General features: G+C 38.0%; 1 protein-coding gene across 1 annotated transcript; it reads left to right on the top strand.

Annotated features, from left to right (window-relative positions):
- Positions 1–1382: 1382 nt before the first annotated feature.
- Positions 1383–17198, top strand: LOC133419983 (uncharacterized). Its single transcript, XM_061709505.1, has 7 exons — positions 1383–1530; positions 7268–7407; positions 7490–7600; positions 9365–9418; positions 12770–12925; positions 14898–15020; positions 16566–17198. The coding sequence occupies exons 1-7, from the start codon at positions 1524–1526 to the stop codon at positions 16629–16631; spliced, it is 657 nt and encodes a 218-aa protein (XP_061565489.1). The 5' UTR covers positions 1383–1523; the 3' UTR covers positions 16632–17198.
- The last annotated feature ends 5096 nt before the right edge of the window (positions 17199–22294 follow it).

Genomic DNA, 22294 nt, shown 5'->3' with positions numbered 1-22294 from the left:
ACTTAAGTAGACATTTTGGTTATCTATACTTCACTGGAGTTATTATTTTTCAGACGACTTTTTTACTTTTTACTCCTTACATTTTAAAAACAGCCTTGTTACTCTATTTTTTTTCAGCCTTTAATAAAAACTATCCAGTTGAATTGCTCCATCCGGATAGAGTGAATTTGGTTGTGGTTGTTTCAGATGTTCTTGTCCAGTTTTGTTCTTACATCCGTTCCCTCAGATTCCTGCAACTAAACTTGGATGTACATTCCAATAAAGGTTAGGATAAATGATAACATGCCTCTGAAGTTTGACTTTTTGCACCATTACAATTCTTATAGGCAACTAGTCATCATATCTGCTGCTCTCTGAAACACATGTTAGTGCTCAATAGTACAAATATATGGTTCTTTAATATATTTGCATTATACTAAGATGCTTCATTTTCAATGGCTTTTTTCCCCCTTACATTACTTTTACTTTTATACTTTAAGTAGTTTTGAAAACAGTACTTTTATACTTTTACTTGAGTAAAAAACTTGAGTTGATACTTCAACTTCTACAGGAGTATTTTTAAACTGTAGTATCTATACTTCTACCTGAGTAATGAATGTGAATACTGAAGACACCTCTGTTCACCGAAAGATGCCTGGGAATAGTTTATCAGTAACAATCATTGAGGAAGTTATAGAATGCACCAATTACGAGGGAAGAAGAGCAGCTGCAGCTAAAGGGAAAGAGTGGAGAAGCGTTGACAGTTATCTATTGTCAGATGTATTTGTGCATTCCAAAATGAGAAATAAACATCTTTCAAAAGTTACTTTTATGAATGTTTGGTCCAAATTACAACTAAAATATTTAATTGAAGAAAAGTATTATTATTATTATATCCCTTCATTTATCTTTAAATCATACTTGGATAAACGGGTCATTTTTGACCCATGTGTGTAAACTTGATATAGTAATACAAAAATGAAGTATATTCAAAAAATAAGGCTGGAAACATATAAATAATGATGCATGGTACAAAAACAAGACATCTAAAGAATATTTGGATTATTATACTAAAATAAATTGATCTAAAAAGATACAGAAAAGAAAAACTCAGCCTGCATGACATAACATGGGATATGAATGCCGGTTAAAGGCTGATTTATGGTTCCGCGTTACACCAACGCAGAGCCTACGGCATGGGGTACGCGGCGACGCGCAACGTACGGTGTGCGTCGCCGCGTACCCTACGCCGTGAGGTCTGCGTCGATTTAACGCGGAACCATAATTTAGGCTTAAGTGATGAACCATTTTCGGATAAATTTCATAGGAACTTGTTGTTTCCTAGCAGAATAAAGTTGGGAGGTCTCGCCCCTCGGACAGAGGAAGGAGGACGAAGCAGAGGAGGACCCCACCTCCCAAATCCCCCAACGATTGCAACATCTCTGAGCTGAGACAGAGCAGGACCAGAAAGAGGAAGGAAGGAGGGGAAAACGAAAGGCGATTTTTCTTTGGAGGGGGGTGAAGTTTCATTGGATTTTGTGACCATGGAAGGTAAATAAAAGTATTAATGCATAAATAACGCCCTGTAAATGGTTGTAACTTTGGCAGATTGACAGTATTTGATGGTGTCCAGATGTTGTCCTCTGTATAATGACCGTGTCGTCTTCATGTAATCTACAGTAGCCTACTTGCTTTTTTTTGGCGATTTTTGTGCAAAAAATATTCATAAACAGATGGTTTTAGAAGATTTCCGCTGGAAACTAAACATGACAAGACAATTAACGTACAACTGGGATCGTTGTTGTAGAAAACGTATTTTTATAGGACTCTCATTTTTGTATTATTGTCAGGGAAACGCTCCCCTCAGTCATGTTGTGTTTGAACCCGGAGCCGGTGTTCTGCCCATTTCTGCTGCTTTGCCAAAAAAGGCTCCCTAATGGTTTTCTACTTTGAAAATCGACCACAAAGTAGCATTTTCTGGCAGTTAGCAAAGATTGACAGAACACCGGGAGAAGATGTTCAGAGATGTCCCACTAACGGGGAAATATTTCAACACATTCATAATCCCGTCAAACTAGATGCCAGTGGTATTTATTCTGGGCATATGCTACTGAAGAGTATTAGGGCCAGGCAGGAGAAAAATAAAAAATAATATTTTAGAGGAGGAAGATTTTTTTTTCATTATGCACTTCGAGAAAAAAGTCGAAATGTTGAGAAAAAAGTCGAAAAGTCGAGATTAATATTGAAGTACAATTTCGAGAAAAAAGTCAAAATGTCGAGAAAAAAGTCATATTTCGTGAATAAAGTCGAAATGTGGAGGAAAAAAAGCGAAATTTCGACTTTATTCACGCAATTTCGAAATTTTTCTCGAAATTGTATTTCAACATTAATCTCCACATTTCGACTTTTTTCTCGAAGTGCACAATAAAAAAAAATCTTCCACTCTCAATTTTTTTTCCTCTTGCATGGCCCTAATACTCTTCCGTAATATGCAGTCCTCGAGTTGTAAAAAAAATTCAGGGGGGATGGTGGATTTGATCATATGGGGACAGATAATTTGTGCTGATTACAAATAATATAATATATTACAAATAATAGCAGTGACCAAAACAGCTGCAGAAATACTGCAGGAATGACATAGCAGCAGTTAAATGCAGCCTTCTGTAAGCTTTAAATATCCACTGGACTTACATCAAATACATCAAAACACAACAATAAAAAACACTTTTCTGAACTTATCAATATGACTCTGTCCTTCACAGGATAAGTAACATGGATCACTGCAAAAACTCACAATCTTAACAAGAATATTTGTCTTATTTATAGTTAAAATGTCTCATTTTAGTAAAAAAATCTCATTACACTTAAAACAAGACTCATCACTGGAAAAAACAACAATTTTCACCTGTTTCAAGTAGATTTTCACTTGAAATAAGTAGAAAAATCTGCCAGTAGAACAAGATGTTTTTGCTTGTAATAAGAAGATAAATCTTGTCCCACTGGCAGATTTTTCTACTTATTTCAAGTGAAAATCTACTTGAAACAGGTGAAAATTGTCAAATAAGTTATTTTTCTGGTGTTATTTTTCTGGTGATGACTCTAAATGTTGAAATAGCAGTAAAACCACATTCATTGATGAAATGACATAAGGGATGGAAAGGAGGGATGGCAGTTTTACAGGGGGGATGATTTGGACCGTTTTTATTTCATATTTTTATTCCTTCCTTCCTTCCTTCCTTCCTTCCTTCCTTCCTTCCTTCCTTCCTTCCTTCTTTCCTTCCTTCCTTCCTTCCTTCCTTCCTTCCTTCCTTCCTTCCTTCCTTCCTTCCTTCCTTCCTTCCTTCCTTCCTTCCTTCCTTCTTTTCTCCCTTCCTTCCTTCTTTCCTTCCTTCCTTCTTTTCTTTCTTCCTTCCTTCTTTTCTTCCTTCTTTCCTTCCTTCCTTCTTTTCTCCCTTCCTCTTTTCTTTCTTCCTTCCTTCTTTCCTCCCTTCCATCTTTTCTCCCTTCCTTACTCCCTTTCCTACTTCCTTCCTTCTTTCCTTCCTTCTTTCCTTCCTTCCTTCTTCTTTCCCTTCCTTCCTTCTTTCCTTCCTTCCTTCTTTTTTCCCTTCCTCTTTTCTCCCTTCCTTCCTTCTTTCCTTCCTTCTTTTCTTCCTTCCTTCTTTCCTCCCTTCTTCCTTTCCTCCTTCCTTGACCTGAAGACAGCACAAGTGTTAAACTATAAACAACACACATTTTTGCACCATTTTCTCCTAAATGATATACCGTACTATCTTTTAGCCGTGTGTCATCTAGGAACAACAGAGACACAAAATATAACTCTGATCCAGCTGCCACTCAGGAAGGTTATCATAGCAAAATATCATCTACAGACATGGATCTTTTCAAAAACCATCAGTAAGTTTGGTCATGTTGAGTGGTGCTGACCAGTGACATTTTGGGCTCTGGCTCTGACTAAGAAATAGGAATGTAGATGACGTTGTGTGTAGTAACAGAGTAACTACAGTCTGTCTCTGGCATTTGGACTAATCTGCCCTGAGTTGTCCATGAGCCACTGCCCCACTGAGAGTTACAAACTCAAACTCCAAAATACATAGAGATGTTGGGGCTGAAATGAATTGTAAGCTGCGAATGAGTGCCAAAAATATTTTCTCAAGTAAAGTATTTGAAGGAATAATAGCTACAGAGGTGTGTAAAGAGAATATTGGGAGCCAGGAAGAACTGGTGGAGGTTTGACTTGGACGCTGGGGCAGATTTCCCTGTGAACTGGAACAGCCTACGCATTAATGGCTCCCCTGAGATGTTTCCATTTCCACCAACAGTAACCCAACAGTAAAACAAACATGATCCATTATTTAAATAAGGAAGATCACGGACAACCCCCAGCATCACTCAGTCAGAGGCCTCTGCAGATCTGCTGCAACACAGGAGTCACTTCTGTTCCTGCCAAAAGCAATACATCTACGATGAATCTCCGAAGAGACTGAAGTCAGGAAAGCTTCTGCAACAATTCATTTCCCTTCTATAAACTACTTTAGAACTGAGCTGAATTATTGGGGGCTGTTTTTTGGGGCTCCCTGGGGACTCCCTGGGGACTCCCTGGGGACTCCCCAGGTTTGTTTGAAGGGACAAGGGAGCTGAGCATGTGCTGATTAACCCTTGGACTGTCTTTGGGTCAAATTTGAATTGAATTTGAAATTATGTTTCGAACATGAAACAGTAGTGAATACAAAACAAAACAGTAGTAGTCAATAATAAATAAATGTAAATGAGAAAAAACATACATCCATCATAATTAAGATGCTCGAAAAGGAGTAGGAAGAATTAAAAACGTATTAAATCCTACCACCTAAACTCTATATATATCTATATATACATATATAACACATACACACATATATAAATATACCCATTTATAAATTAATATAACAGATAACAATATACAAAAAAGAAAAGAAAAGAAACAAACAAACAACTCATCAATTAAAATCAATTATATTTGTACAGCGTCTAATAAAACAGATGTTGTCTCTAGACGCTTTCCAGAGACCCAGAACATAAACCCCTGAGCAATTATTACATAAACAATGGCAGGTAAAAACTCCCCAAGTATGGTTACCGCAGGCCAGCACGCAGCCCCCGAGGCTCCGGCCTGCAAACATGCACAAAAGAGAAAAAAGGGGGGCCGGCACAATAAACTATTCAATTCAATTCAATTCAATTCAATTTTATTTATATAGCGTCTAATACAACAGATGTTGTCTCTAGACGCTTTCCAGAGATCCAGAACATGAACATGAACATAAACATAAACATAAACCCCCGAGCAATTATTATATAAACAATGGCAGGTAAAAACTCCCATAGTGGGAGAAAAGCCTTAAGCCAAACAGTGGCAAGGAAAAACTCCCCTTAAGGAGGGAAGAAACCTTGAGCAGGACCTGGCTCATAAGGGGGGACCCTCCTGCCGAAGGCCAGACTGGGGGAGTCAGGGACGTCGACAGCACACAGCAGGCAGGTGGAAGCAGCAGCGGGATGACCAGAGGTGGGGGGGGGGCGTCAGCAGCACACAACAGTCATGTGGAAGCAGCAGCGGGATGACCAGGGGGGGGGGGGGGGGGGGCGTCAGCAGCACACAACAGTCATGTGGAGCAGCAGCGGGATGACCAGAGGGGGGGGGGGTGGGGGGGGGCAGGCAGGCGGAAGCAGCAACAGCAGACATCCACGTAGGCAGGTGGAAGAAGCAATGGGATGACCAGAGGGGGGGGAGGGCCGGGAACACAGGCCAGAACGCAGCTCCCGAGGCTCCAGCCTGCAAACATGCACAAAAGAGAAAAAAAGGGGGGCCGGCACAAGAAACTACAGGAACGATGGACAAAAATGATAGCTATGAGATATTTATAATAAATAAAAATGGTAATGGAGAAGAGAGGCAGGGAAAAGGAGAGGAGAAGAAGGGTGAGAGGCACCGCCCCCAGCGGATCATGTCGGTGCCCCCCTGCAACATAAGCCTATAGCAGCATATCTACCGCGAAGCTATATTTGAGACTAACTATTATAGTTTTGTTCTATAGCTGCGACTATGACTACTGACTCTAACACACTAAAGTTTACACTACCTAGAGATTTACCAACACCAGCTAGAGGTTTACTAAACACTAACTATAGGCTTTACTAAACAGAAAAGTTTTAAGTTTAGTTTTAAAGGTGGAGGGGGTGTCAGCCTCCTTAACCCAGATTGGAAGTTGGTTCCAAAGTAATGGTGCCTGATAGCAGAACGCCCGCCCTCCAAATCTACATTTGGATACTCTAGGAACTACGAGTAAACCTGCACTCCGAAAATGGAGAGCTCTGCCAGGAACATAAGGCACTACCAGGTCTTGCAAATAATCCGGAGCTAAGCCGTTTTAGGCTTTATACGCAAATAATACAATTTTAAATTGGATTCTGAATTTTACAGGTAGCCAATGGAGCGACGCTAACACTAGAGAGACGTGGTCGCTCCTGTTGATTCCTGTCAGCACTCGTGCTGCTGCATTCTGGATCAGCTGGAGCCTATTCAGCAAATTACTTGGACACCCTGCTAATAACACATTACAGTAATCCAGTCTAGAAGATACAAACGCATGAACTAGTTTTTCTGCATCACTCTGCGAGAGTATATTTTATTTTGCAGTATTTTATTTTGCAATATTACGGAGATGGAAAAATGCTATTTTACAAACCTGATTAACATATGGTTTAAACGACAAATCCTGATCGAAAACAACACCAAGGTTTCTCACAGTTGCACTGGAAGCCATCGCAACACCATCTAGTCCCTTCCTAAGATGCTCTGGACCAAGAATGATAACCTCTGTTTTATCTGAATTTAGAAGCAAGAAATTTCTGGACATCCAGTCCTTGATGTCCCTAAGACATGCCTGAAGTTTAACTAACGGTTCTGTTTCATCCAGCTTCATAGACAAATAGAGCTGCGTATCATCAGCATAACAATGAAAGTGTATGCCGTGATTCTGGATTATACTTCCCAACGGCTGCATGTATAAACTGAACAAGATTGGCCCTAGCACTGAACCCTGCGGAACACCATAACAGACCCTTGACTGTTCTGAAGAAACCTCATGTACATGAACAAACTGGAACCTGTCAGATAGGTATGATTTAAACCAACGTAGAGCTGTCCCTTTAATCCCAACAACATGCTCTAACCTGTGCAGTAAAATGCCATGATCAACAGTGTCAAAAGCAGCTTTCAGCTTGATTGTGCTGCATGTTTGTGTTTTAGGTGGAGAACTAGTTTCCGTGGAGGGCCTGAGCCCCCTGGAGGGTCTGAGCCCAGCACAGAGCCCCCTGGTCACAGTCAGCTTCCAGAAAGACGACCACAGGAAGAAGAAGTTCCTGGAGGCTGAACCCAGAGCTCTCGGGGTACGCCATGCGTGTGTTTAAGACCTTTCCCTCGCATTTATTCTGCAGCCTTCATCCAAAGTTTTATTTCTGTGTCTTTCAGATAACTCAGGTGGGCCTGAGTGTGTACAACATCATCTGTGGTTGTGTTTTACAGTCCAACGGCCTGACTCGTCTACCAACTGACTTGCTGATCTTCATTTCATCTCTGTTGGTGAGAATGTAGAGAACTCAAATATTGTAGCCTGCTCTAGAGAACTGAAATGGTTGTTTTTGTGTTGTTCTTGTTGTGCCCCGTGTGGGGACTTCCCTTCTCTTGGGATTTGGCCGATGAATGAATAAGGTAAGCACAGCATCAGGTCGTAACCTGAAGTGGCCCTTTTTGGTTTTTGTGAACTGGTTGTCCTCAAAATGTACCTGCATGGAGATTTGTAAAATCTGTTTACACTGCATACTTTAAATATCATTGAAATGTCATTATTGTGTTTGCTCAGTAGTGTGATGGCCTTAGAAATGTTAATAAGCAACTGTCCCCATGTCAAAATTAGATTAAATACCTGTGTCCTAGCACTCTATCCACTGAAATGACTCCAGAGTTTGTGAAGGGATTAGTTATTATTATTATTAGGGCAGCACGGTGGCTTGGTGGTCAGCACTGTTGCCTCACAGCGAGAAGGTTCCCGGTTCCACTCCCTGGCCCCGCAGGGTCTTCCTGTGTGGAGTTTGCATGTTCTCCCTGTGCTTGCGTGGGTTCTCTCCGGAATGAAGGTCAAGGACTCAAAACCGAGTCCGATGACACCACCCACGACTCTTTATATCAAACCATTGAAAAGTTATGACAGAAAGTAGGAACTATCGAATATGGACCAATCAGATGAAGGGTGGGCGCGCTTTTTGGCGTATAGCGTCGCCATGGTAACGCTTTTGAAAGAGAAAAGTAATGCGCGTCGTCGCAGGATGGAGACGCATATTTTGATGTATAACACACCTGGGTGCACGTTACGGTTCGGGCCGTATTAATTGCCGAAGGAATGGCATAAATTGCGCCAAAATTATACGATTAATTCAAAATGGCCGACTTCCTGTTCAGTTTCGGCCATGGCGCCAAGAGACTTTTCTTTAAAGGAGCATGAGGCAGGATTTATGAAAAAAATTCGTATACGTTTTAAGTTTTCTAATAATAATGTCAGATGAAGCGTTCCAAACCAAAAACAATGTTTCCTCTAGTGTATCTCTCCGTTGCCTTGAACAGGCTGTGTGCTGCAAAATGTGCTGCAATTCGGTCCCGAATTTCCCGCGCTGGGCTGCGGATGTGACGTCACATGACGCTGCATGCACGTTCTCCCCGTTCTCCCGTGCCGGCTTCACTGTTGGCTGCAGTACCCCCGACGGCCGTCATGGCGAAGGGTGGCGCTAATGAGTCTCATTTCTTAAAAGTAGCCTCATGCTCCTTTAAGTTTCAACATGATACAGGTGTGTACCAATTTTCGTGCATGTACGTCAAACCGTATTGTGGGGCTTGAGGCACAAAGTTTTCTAGGGGGCGCTGTTGAGCCATTTTGCCACGCCCATTAATACAAACATATCACATTTTGCGCCAGGCCTGGCTTGGTGCAAAATTTGGTGACTTTTTGGGCACGTTTAGGGGGAAAAAAGGCCCTCATTTCGTCAGAAGAAAAAAGAAAAAGAAAAATTCCTACAGATACAATAGGGCCTTCGCACTGTAAGTGCTCGGGCCCTAATATAATAATATTAATAACCTTCTTTGTATAGTAATAATATCAATAAATTATTACATTTTGTTGTCCTGCCAATGGAGGCCCAAATCCTCCATGGCAGGACCCTTCCATACCGCATTCTCACCGACAAGGACGCACAATCACGCACTGTTTCATGATGTATTTTCATTTCTTTATCAATTTCTTGTTTCAGCGAAATGTCCAGTTACTGACTTGGTGTGATTTTGTTGTGGTTCCAGGTGGTAATAGCTGGGAATGTGGCCGTGGCGGCGCAGAACCTCCACCTGCCTACGGTGAGTCTCTGATAACAGATAACAGATAACAGATAACAGATAACGCCGTCTCCAAACTGAACTGGAGATGAAGCAGCCGTGTGTCTCCTGCGCTCCTACCACTACCTACCTCAAAGTACAATTCTCGCTTGAGAAGCAAGACTGTGGTGTTCAACCGGAGTCTTCCAGGCTCAGGAAAGAATTGATTTTTGATTTTATTTTCTAATTCAAACAGGTTAAAACAAAAACAAAAAATAATCAAAAAATAATCAGAATACATCAAATACCAAATACCAAAAAACATACGAAAACAAAGCAAATTAAAGAGACAAATCTACGTAGAGTTTAAAAATACTCTTGTAGAAGTTGAACTCAAGTTTTTTACTCAAGTAAAAGTATAAAAGTACTGGTTTCAAACTACTTAAAGTATAAAAGTAAAAGTAATGTAAGGGGGAAAAAAGCCATTAAAAATGAAAGCATCTTAGTATAATGCAAATATATTAAAGAACCATATATGTGTACTATTGAGCATTAAAATGTGTTTCAGAGAGCAGGAGATATGATGACTAGTTGCCTATAAGTATTGTAATGGTGCAAAAAGTCAAACTTCAGAGGCATGTTATCATTTATCCTAACCTTTATTGGAATGTACATCCAAGTTTAGTTGCAGGAATCTGAGGGAACGGATGTAAGAACAAAACTGGACAAGAACATCTGAAACAACCACAACCAAATTCACTCTATCCGGATGGAGCAATTTAACTGGATAGTTTTTATTAAAGGCCCAAATGAAATAGAGTAACAAGGCTGTTTTTAAAATGTAAGGAGTAAAAAGTACAGATAATTGTGTGAAAATGTAAGGAGTAAAAGTAAAAAGTCGTCTGAAAAATAATTACTCCAGTGAAGTATAGATAACCAAAATTTCTACTTAAGTAAGGTAACAGAGTATTTGTACTTTGTTACTTGACACCTCAGGATCTGGATCTGCAGCTGAACAGAGAAGTGTAGACAGGAAACATGCAGGAACCAGCCGTGATGGACGTGAGTCATTAAGAGAAGTGAAACTCCATGTCAGCTCCAAATATCTGGTCTACTTGTGTGTCGAATGTGCATGTCTCAAACAAACTTGTTTTTATTGTCATTTTCAATGTAAACTAATTGAAAATGACAATAAACTCATCCACAACGGCAACTGGCGTTTCAGGGTATGGAGCTGCAGCTGAACTGGGGCCGGATTCACAAATATTCTTAAGAAAAAAAATCTTCTTAAGTGTCATTTTTTCCTTAAGTTCAGTCTTAAGAAGAAAAAAGAGAAGAAGTCATATTCTCAACTTTCTTCTTAAGTTTCTTCTTAAGAAAAGACTTAAGAATAAATGGTATTCTTGAAATAAAAGTTCTCAAATTTGTTCTTGACTTTTTTCTTAACTTTAAGACAACCTTGACCTGTCTTAAAATGTCTTCTGTGAAAAGGTAAGCCTGAATGAAATGAATAATATATATAATACTGTATACCAAGTAAGTAGAGGTGCACTAAATAAAAAGCCAAACATATGTAGCTTAATAAAATAAAATGAAATTCAATAGACTGATATATTCATTTTAATACATTTATTAAAACTGTGACGGCTCTGATGCAGTATACAGTACATACTGATGCAGTATGCAGCATGTAGTACTTAGTATGCAGTATACAGTACATACTGATGCAGTATGTAGCATGTAGTACTTAGTATGCAGTATACAGTACATACTGATGCAGTATGTAGCATGTAGTACTTAGTATGCAGTATGCAGTACATACTGATGCAGTATGCAGCATGTAGTACTTAGTATGCAGTATACAGTACATACTGATGCAGTATGTAGCATGTAGTATGCAGTATACAGTACATACTGATGCAGTATGTAGCATGTAGTATGTAGTATACAGTACATACTGATGCAGTATGTAGCATGTAGTATGCAGTATACAGTACATACTGATGCAGTATGTAGCATGTAGTATGCAGTATACAGTACATACTGATGCAGTATGTAGCATGTAGTATGTAGTATACAGTACATACTGATGCAGTATGCATCATGTAGTATGCAGTATACAGTACATACTGATGCAGTATGCAGCATGTAGTACTTAGTATGACATTTTGGATACAGCCATACTTTAAGAAGTTCTTAAGTAGGAAAAATAAGAAATTCGTAAGAAATGACAGTTCTTAAGACGGTTCTTAAGAAAATATTGAGGAATTTCACTTAAGAACTTTCTTATGAACTTCTTAATTTTAGATCTTAAGACATTTCTTAAGATGGTTGTTAAGAACATATTGGTGAATCCGGCCCCTGATAGATAGATAGATAGATAGATAGATAGATAGATAGATAGATAGATAGATAGATAGATAGATAGATAGATAGATAGATAGATAGATAGATAGATAGATAGATAGATAGATAGATAGATTAAACAGTAAATAACAAATAAAATGAAATAAAATGATAAGAAAAGAGGTAAAATAATAAAAAGCACAGGTTGTTAAACAGTAAGGGCAGTAGAGTACAGCAGGTTCATCTCATTCTTACAATGGCAAGAATTACGTTTCTATACGGTCAAAACGTACAAAACCCGGGTCAAATACAGTATTACAAAGTAATCTGTAACAATTTGTGCGGTGAATTAAACCAATTTGACAATTCTACGTCACAATGTCTGCATTCAGGGCTTATCCATAACTACGTGCGGTTTTCAAAAAGTATTTAATTTAAGAGTACGCTTAAATAACAAATACAATGAAATAAAATGATAAGAAAAGGTAAAATAATAAAAAGCACAGGTTGTTAAAAAGTAAGGGCAGTAAATCCAGCAGGTAAGTGTTTAATTAAACAGTAATGTTTTTAGGCCTGATTTAAAGGAGCATGAGGCTCCTTTTAAGAAATGAGACTCTCTAGCGCCACCCTTCACCACGACGGCCGTTGGGGGTACTGCAGCGGGGAGAACGTGCATGCAGCGTCATGTGACGTCACATCCGCAGGACAGCGCGGGAAATTAGGCCCCACAATTGCAGCACATTTTGCAGCACACAGCCTGTTCAAGGCAAAGGAGAGATACGCTAGAGGAATCATTCTTTTTGGTTTGGAACGCTTCATCTGACATTATTATTAGAAAACTTAAAATGTATACACATTTTTTTCATAAATCCTGCCTCAATCCTGCCTCATGCTCCTTTAAAGGAGCTGACAGTGGAGCAGACCTCAGGTCTACAGGAAAAAGGGAGTGTACATGCTATCAAAGATTCAGTTACTAAAGGATCATGGACTTCAACAAACCTTTTTGTTTTTACTGTCATGTTCAACATCAGCTCCTCTGTGTTCCAGCTCAGGGCCTGCTTGGGGATGCAGATCGTGGCCTGCGCTGCTTCTGTCGTCAACATAGTGTGCAGTGTTTTAAGACTGCCAGATGTGGATCTTTTCTGCTATTATTACCACAGGAGGACCGATACGAGTCATGGGGAGACGTGTTACCAGATAGAGGTGAGTAAGGACGACCCCATGAGGACCATATAATCATGTTTTCATGTACAATGAGGTACAGTAGCAGTACCTAGGAATGGGTGATATTTTACCGTTCACGATTTACCGTCAAAAACATTCCCCACGGTAAGAATTTGTATCTCACGGTAAAAATGATAAATTCCTGTTGATGTTTTTGAGTAAAGATGATTTATGGTTCTGTGTTAAATCCACGCACAACGTACGTGAAGGAAGGAAGGAAGGAAGGAAGGAAGGAAGGAAGGAAGGAAGGAAGGAAGGAAGGAAGGAAGGAAGGAGGGAAGGAAGGAAGGAAGGAAGGAAGGAAGGAAGGAAGGAAGGAAGGAAGGAAGGAAGGAAGGAAGGAAGGAAGGAAGGAAGGAGGAAAGAAATGAGCCAGAAAGAAAGAAAGAAAGAAAGAAAGAAAGAAAGAAAGAAAGAAAGAAAGAAAGAAAGAAAGAAAGAAAGAAAGAAAGAAGGATAAATTCCCGTTGATGACGTTTTTGTGTAACAAACATGGCAGATCTGAGAGAGAGATAGATTTATAGTTAAAAGGTGGAGTTTAATTGGTATTTTTTTATCGTTATCGGGATAAATGCCAGAAATGATCGTGATAAATTCTTTAGTCCATACCGCCCATCCTATCAGTACCACAGAGCACGCGTTTGTGGAATAATTACATATGAAGTGATCGTGTAAGAAGTGGATTTGCATAATAAGAAATAAATAATAGGAGAATAGGGGTAACATTTGAAAGTTGAGTGGGGAATTGACTCATAACTGAACAGTGGAGGTAGTGAAATAAACGTTAAAAAAAAAATACTGTACTTCAATTCATTCCTTCACACAATCAGTTTTAGAAAAATGAATTTTGAGTTAAGCTCCAATTTGTATTTATTAAATGATACACTGGATCTTCAGTTAGACCGGAAAAAGCAGGATATTAATTATGATCACATTTTTTGCTAAGAAATGCATACTTTTACTTTGGAAAGATGATTCCCCTTCAACTCTCAAGTTTTTTTTGGATCAAATTTCAGATTTTTTACCATTGGAAAAATACAATCGTGGTCATATCTTTCAAGAATTTTGGTCTCCATTATTTTTAAAACTGGAGAACTTTTCCAAGGGGGACCAATGAGTATCTCTATTTTCGAACTTGTGCCTTATACAGTATGTATGTTTGTATGTATGTATAGTTTGATATCGCTGTTGCATTAGGATTTTTTATTTTTATTTTTATTTTTTTATTTCCCCAGGGCAATTATGGGGAGGGTAGGAATGTGGGTAATATAGAAATCGTGAATGTGAAAATGTGAATTGTGAAAATTATTGTGAAATAAAAAGATATTTAAAAAAAAATGTACTGTACTGAGCTGTAATCTATGGAAGAGTATTAGGGCCAGGCAGGAGAATAAATAAAAATAATATTTAGGAGGAAGATTTTTTTTTCATTATGCACTTCGAGAAAAAAGTCAAAATTTCGTGAATAAAGTCGAAATGTCGAGAAAAAAGTCGAAATGTTGAGAAAAAAGTCAAAATTTTCATGAATGAAGTCAAAATGTTGAGAAAAAAGTAGAAATGTCAAGAAAAATTCGAAATGTCGAGAAAAAAGTAGAAATTTTAAGAATAAAGTCGAAATGTCGAGAAAAAAGTCGAAAAGTTGAGATTAATGTTGAAGAACAATTTCGAGAAAAAAGTCAAAATGTTGAGAAAAAAGTCGAAAAGTGGAGAAAAAAGGCGAAATTTCCTCTTTATTCGCGAAATTTTGACTTTTTTCTTGAAATTATATTTCAACATTAATCTTGACATTTTTACTTTTTTCTCTACATTTCGTCTTTTTTCTCGAAGTGCACAATAAAAAAAATCTTCCACTCTCAAATTTTTTTCTCTCGCCTGGCCCTAATACTCCTCCGTAGTAATCTTTTAGAGTTCAGTTCCAGCTTAATATTTTTAAATGTGTTTTCCCTCCCAGAACCTGCACAGCCACTTCTGTGCTGGGGCGATAGTGGTCCAGTTTGCTCTGCTGGCCATCTCTGCAACACTTGCTGCTTACTGCTGCAAGGTGGTCAACTGCTGTGGACCAGCTCCCAGAATGGTGCGTAGAGAATGTTAATCTCTTTAATGTTGCTTTATTATTCATATAAGCAGTACTGGAGTTGAGGGGGTTGAGGGGGGATGGCATCACCCCTGAAATAAAAACGGTCCAAATCATCCCCCCCTGAAATAAAAACGGTCCAAATCATCCCCCCTGTAAAACTGCCATCCCTCCTTTCCATCCCTTATGTCATTTCATCAATGAATGTGGTTTTACTGCTATTTCAACATTTAGAGTCATCACCAGAAAAATAACTCCAGAAAAATAACTTATTTGACCATTTTCATCTGTTTCAGGGACATTTTCACTTGAAATAAGTAGAAAAATCTGCCAGTGGGACAAGATTTATCTTCTCATTACAAGCAAAAAAATCTTGTTCCACTGGCAGATTTTTCTACTTATTTCAAGTGAAAATCTACTTGAAACAGGTGAAAATTGTTGTTTTTTCCAGTGATGAGTCTTGTTTTAAGTGTAATGAGATTTTTTTTACTAAAATGAGACATTTTAACTAGAAATAAGACAAATATTCTTGTTAAGATTGTGAGTTTTTGCAGTGATCCATGTTACTTATCCTGTGAAGGACAGAGTCATATTGATAAGTTCAGAAAAGTGTTTTTTATTGTTGTGTTTTGATGTATTTGATGTAAGCCCAGTGGACCTGCGTGAAGCTGGCCCCCCACCCCACGCAAAATTCAGTGAAAATATTCTCAATCGTTTGTGCTCCGTTAGTGCTGGTTTGTGCAGAAATAAATTTCATTTGTGCTGCTTTAGTTTTGAAGATATCACGTTATATTTCAAAGGTCATTCAAAGTTGACGCAGCCCCCCGACTTTTTTCCAAAATAAACCAAAATGGTCTAGTTTGTTTGTGCTGTGTTAGTGCTGGTTTGTGCAGAAAGAAATTTTGTTTGTGCTGCTTTAGTTTTGAAGATATAACGAGTTAATTATGACACGATGACGTCACGCAGCCCCCCGACTTTGTCCAAAATTAACCAAAATGGTCTAGTTTGTTTGTGCTGCGTTAGTGCTGGTTTGTGTAGAGAAAAAAAACGTTTGTACTGCTTTAGTTTTGAAGATATAACCGGTTTATGACACGATGACCAACAAACTAGACCATTTTGGTTTATTTTGGACAAAGGGGAATGACCTTTGAAATATAACGTGATATCTTCAAAACTAAAGCAGCACAAATGAAATTTATTTCTGCACAAACCAGCACTAACGCAGCACAAACGATTGAGAATATTTTCACTGAATTTTGCGTGGGGTGGGGGGCCAGCTTCACGCAGGTGCCCAGTGGATATTTAAAGCTTACAGAAGGCTGCATTTAACTGCTGCTATGTCATTCCTGCAGTATTTCTGCAGGTGTTTTGGTCACTGCTATTATTTGTAATATATTATATTATTTGTAATCAGCACAAATTATCTGTCCCCATATGATCAAATCCACCATCCCCCTGATTCTTTTTTACGACTCCAGTACTGCATATAAGTGTTATTACTGTGTATCTTCAACCCTCCCCGTGTGTTTGTGTGATTCCCCTCAGCCAGTGATCTCCATCCAACACCCCCAGTCCACCAGTGGAGACGTGAACCAGACGGAACAAGAATGAAGAAATGTGAAGTGGAGACTGCCAGTCCTGCTGGTTCTGCTTTTCTATTTACATTTAGCTTTGCTCTTTTTAAAGTTCCGACTTTATTCTCGCAACATTATGACTTTATTCTCGTAATTTCCAATTTTTTTTTGTCTTAGTTTGGCTCTAATACTCCGTTGTACTGTAGGGTCCTTATGTCTTCCTTTTTTTTATACAATGGCCAGTTGGGTACGTTTTCTTTTTTTTGTGTGTAAAGGTTTTAAGCATAAAATCTTTGCTACTGGACTCACATGCAGTGTCCAAGAACAAGTTAACATCACAATTAACAATACAGGGCACACACGATACACCTCGCAAACGTGACTTTATTGGCAACCGATTGACCCGAGAGGTCGTGTTGATCCTGACACCAAAATGGAAAAAATGCATTAATGGGCGTGGCCTAACGGCTCAACAGCGCCCCCTAGAAAACTTTGTGCCTCAAGCCCCACAATACGGTTTGACGTACATGCACGAAAATCGGTACACACCTGTATCATGTCACAACTTAAAGAAAAGTCTCTTGGCGCCATGGCCGAAACCCAACAGGAAGTCGGCCATTTTGAATTAATTGTGTAATTTTGGCGCAATTTATGCCATTCCTTCGACAGTTATACATCCCGAACCGTAACGTGCACCAGGTGTGTTATACATCAAAATGTGGGTCTAGATCCTGCGACAACGCGCATTACTTTTTTTTTTTAAAGATTTTTTCAGCACAGACGCCTTTATTTGGAAGTTCAATGACAGGAAACAATGGGAAGGAGGGGGGGCCTGACATGCAGCAAAGGGTCCCCGGCCGGGATTTGAAACGGGGTCCACTGCATATGTGGCATGCGCTCTAACCACTCGACCACCTGCGCACCCACGCATTACTTTTCTCAGTCAAAAGCGTTACCATGGCAACGCTAGACGCCAAAATGTGCACCCACCCTTCATCTGATTGGTTCAGACCAGGAGTCGGTAACCCGCGACTCTAGAGCCGCATGCGGCTCTTTAGCGCCGCCCTAGTGGCTCCTGGAGCTTTTTCAAAAATGTTTGACCTTTTTTTTTCCTTTTTTTTTTTCTTTTTTTCCTTTTTCCTCTTTTCTTCTTTTTCCTTTCCTTTTTAATCTCAACATTTCGACTTTTTTCTCGACATTTCGACTTTTTTCTCAACATTTCGACTTTTTTCTCAATATTTGATTTTTTTCTCAACATTTTGACTTTTTTCTCGACAGTTCAACTTTTTTCTCAAAGTGCATAATGAAAAAAAAAATCTTCCCCCAGTTCTAACTAATATAGAAACATGCAGCATGTGTTGCCTTCATTGGCTGATATAAGACTTTTCATTTTTTGCGGCTCCAGACATATTTGTTTTTTGTGTTTTTGGTCCAACATGGCTCTAAAACATGTTGGGTTGCCGACCCCTGGTCTAGACAGAAAAATCTTTGTGCCTCAAGCCCCTCAATACGGTTTGACGTACATGCACTAAAATCGGTACACACCTGTATCATGTCACAACTTAAAGAAAAGTCTCTTGGCGCCATTTTGTTTCATTTTCCATCTTTAGCTGTACTTGTTCCATCCATTTCAGAAATGAGTGCTGTTTGCTGAAATATTATAAAACGATTACAAAAACACAACTCACATTCATTCTTATCATACCCAACAGTGATTTTAGCAATAAAAGCTTCAGACAGATAATAACTCCGAACATAGAGCCATGTCCAATTGGACATCTTTCCATATGGATGATGCACTGATGGAGGGAGCACAGGAAGGAGGAGAGGAAATACTTCTTTTGCACTGGAACAAAATATATTCCCTGAGAAGACGATAATCATCCAGGCTCAAATGCACTTATAGCACAAGTAGCAAAGGTGGGTAGAGGGGCCAAAAGTTGTACTCAAGTAAAAGTACTGTTACTTCAGAATAATATGACTCAAGTAGAAGTAAAAAGTAGTCATCCAAATAATGACTTGAGTAAAAGTTAAAAAGTACTTGGTGAAAAAACTACTCCAAAAGTACAAAATAATCATCTTCAGGCAAATTACATCAATAAAATAATAAAATAAATTAAAATTAATAAAAAATAAAAAATAGCTTAAATTGAAATAATCTTAAAGTAAATTCAAGTACTTAAATAATAAAATAACAGAATAAAAAAATAAATTAAGTACAAGTAGCACAAAATGTCCAGCCTTTGTACTTTTCTTTTTTAACCAGCAGAACAAGAACAAACATGAACTCATATAAACTCTGTGTGTGTTTGAGTCTGTGTAAATGTGACAAAACATGCAAAAACAAACATTTTTCCCAAAGAATCACCCAGTGATGTCATGAGATTGACGCGTACGTGGATAAAAGGGATAAAAGAAAAGTAACAGCTCAACGTAGCCTAATGTAGCGGAGGAAGAGGAACAGTTTCTTCTTCACAAATCTACTCAAGTAAAAGTAAAAAGTATAGTGATTCAAAACTACTCCTAAAAGTACAACATTTCCCAAAACTTACTCAAGTAAATGTAACGGAGTAAATGTAACTCGTTACTTCCACCTCTGACAAGTAGACAAGTATAAATGTCATATCCTCGTCCCCAAACCTAGTCTTTGAAGGCATGTTACGTCTGCTGTGACTTAGTGACTTCATTTGAAAATGCACAAATAACAGTATTTAAAATAACAAAAGAGTTTGGGAATGAAGCTTTTGTATTTTAGTCACCTGTTTTCCAGAGGCTCAAATGTAACATTTGTAACATGTGCTGTTACCGTTTTTCATTTATCAGTTAGGCAGGTCTGGAGTTTATTCAAAGTAATATCATCTTCAGAAGCTTGCATATGCATATTGTTCAGTAAGAATATCCATGTCGTGCCTTGATAATGCTTTTATACTAAATGTATCATTCTAACAAGACACTTTAATAATAAAACATTTATATTGTTATTGTTATCTGTATGTTATCTTTTTTTGCTGTGATCATTGGCTTCATTGAATGTCCATTAAATAGTAACAAAAGTATTTTACATTGATACTTACTTCTTACCAAGCCCTTCATACAGTCCTACCTAAATACACAAGTAGAGAAGGAGAAAAGGGGGAGAAAAATCTGTGTTTATTATTTTTGTTATTTTATTTCAAGTACATCTGATGACACCAGGGGTGACCAGTAACTTTTGTATTGAACCCACGTATTATTATTTTTGAAGTGTCCATAAGAAACCCAGTACCAACAAGCACAAGTGAAACAGAAGCAAGAATGGTGAATGCTCTGAGCCATAGACATATATACGTATATATACGTATATATATATATATATATATATATATATATATATATATATATATATATATATATATATATATATATATATATACGTATATATATATACGTATATATATATATATATATATATATATATATATATATATATATATATATATATATATATATATATATATACACGTATATATATGTATATATATATATATATATATATATATATATATATATATATATATATATATATATACTCCTATATTTTCTGAAAAACTACCTGTCCCACATATGGAATCACTTGAATTTTACAAAATATACTAGTTATTTGTGATTTTGTTGTTGTTTTAAGCGTCACAATGTCATGTGGTGCGACCGTCCGACCAGGACTCTGGTTTTGAAATCACTCTAAATGTTTTTAAATCAATCTTCTTCTATCTGGCAGGATTTCTGAAGTGTCTTGTAGTGTGTAAGATTTATACACATTTATATTTATATTTCCACCATAATATACAAACAAAGTTTGACTGATGTCCATTTTATGAAATATCATGTGGCGCGAACATTAAAAAAATAACCATTTTTGTATAATACTGAAAACTAGTAAAAAAAAGATGTCAAGATGTTAAGGAAAGTAATTTATTTTAATATGAATCATGGTTGCACCACATTACTTTTTTTAAGGCTAGTGCCAATTCATCTTGACAAAAAACTTTGAAATCACTTAATTTAAAATTTGTATATGAATTTATGTGTACACAACATTCTTAATGTTTGAACTACTGCAATAGATATTTTTTTATTATTTTAAAACTGACCTGTTGAGAATCCTTATTCGTCATTGACCCATATATGTGTATATATATATAAATATACGTATATATGTCTATGCTCTGAGCCAGGTACCTTCACAGGTCCAGCCAATGAGCCAATCACTATGCAATAACTCTAGCATTGCTGGGATGTTGAGTATTTGATCCTTCAAAATACACTACCCATGACATGAATTGCATTACACTTTGTGAACATTATACGATAAAGAGAAAAAAACAACAATTCTATCGCTTTATTTGATATTCATTCAGTCATTGGCCTTTATTTAGGTCATTAAGAACATTCTTATTTACAATCACGGCCTGGTAAGAGACAAGGAAGTGGTTTAGGGAGTAAAACAGAGTAGAATTGTAGCTCTACAAAGGTAGGAAACCATTAGGTAGCATTTTTTGGCAAAGCAGCAGAAATTGGCAGAACACCGGTCTGCCCAGCCCCTGAACTTTGACTATGTGTTGGCCTAATAATCCAACATCCAATATGTGTGTGCGTGTCTGTGCATGAAAAGCTTTTAATGCCAAAATATAATCAAGCTTGGAAAAAAAGAAAAGGTCTTCAAGTTTTTGATATCAACTTTAGCCAAAAACACAACTTGATATCATCAAAATCCTATTCAGTATATGCAGTACTGGAGTTGTAAAAAAGAATCAGGGGGGATGGTGGATTTGATCATATGGGGACAGATAATTTGTGCTGATTACAAATAATATATTACAAATAATAGCAGTGACCAAAACACATGCAGAAATACTGCAGGAATGACATAGCAGCAGTTAAATGCAGCCTTCTGTAAGCTTTAAATATCCACTGGGCTTACATCAAATACATCAAAACACAACAATAAAAAACACTTTTCTGAACTTATCAATATGACTCTGTCCTTCACAGGATAAGTAACATGGATCACTGCAAAAACTCACAATCTTAACAAGAATATTTGTCTTATTTCTAGTTAAAATGTCTCATTTTAGTCAAAAAAATCTCATTACACTTAAAACAAGACTCATCACTGGAAAAAACAACTGTTTTACTTGTAATAAGAAGATAAATCTTGTCCCACTGGCAGATTTTCCTACTTATTTCAAGTGAAAATGTACTTGAAACAGGTGAAAATTGTCAAATAAGATATTTTTCTGGTGATGACTCTAAATGTTGAAATAGCAGTAAAACCACATTCATTGATGAAATGACATAAGGGATGGAAAGGGGGTATTGCAGTTTTACAGGGGGGGATGATTTGGACCGTTTTTATTTCAGGGGGGGATGATTTGGACCGTTTTTATTTCAGGGGGGGATGCCATCACCCCTCATCCCCCTCAACTCCAGTACTGAGTACATGAATGTGTCAGTAAAATGTGCACGGTTGCTGCCGTTTGCTGCTGGAAAGCAGAAAGCTTGATTTATGGTTCCGGGTTAAATTGACGGCGTAGCCGTCGAGGTACGGTGCACGTCGCCGCGTACCTTTTGCCGTAGGCTCTGCGTCGGTGTGACGCGGAGCTATAAATCAGCCTTTGTCGGGGAGCTCGTCCCCCCGGAGGGAGGCGTCTCAGCTGCAGG

Source organism: Cololabis saira, chromosome 20, assembly GCF_033807715.1.
Source record: "Cololabis saira isolate AMF1-May2022 chromosome 20, fColSai1.1, whole genome shotgun sequence".
Lineage (NCBI taxonomy): Eukaryota > Metazoa > Chordata > Actinopteri > Beloniformes > Belonidae > Cololabis > Cololabis saira.
Note: the sequence above shows the minus strand (reverse complement) of the source record. Positions and strands in the feature narration are given on the sequence as shown.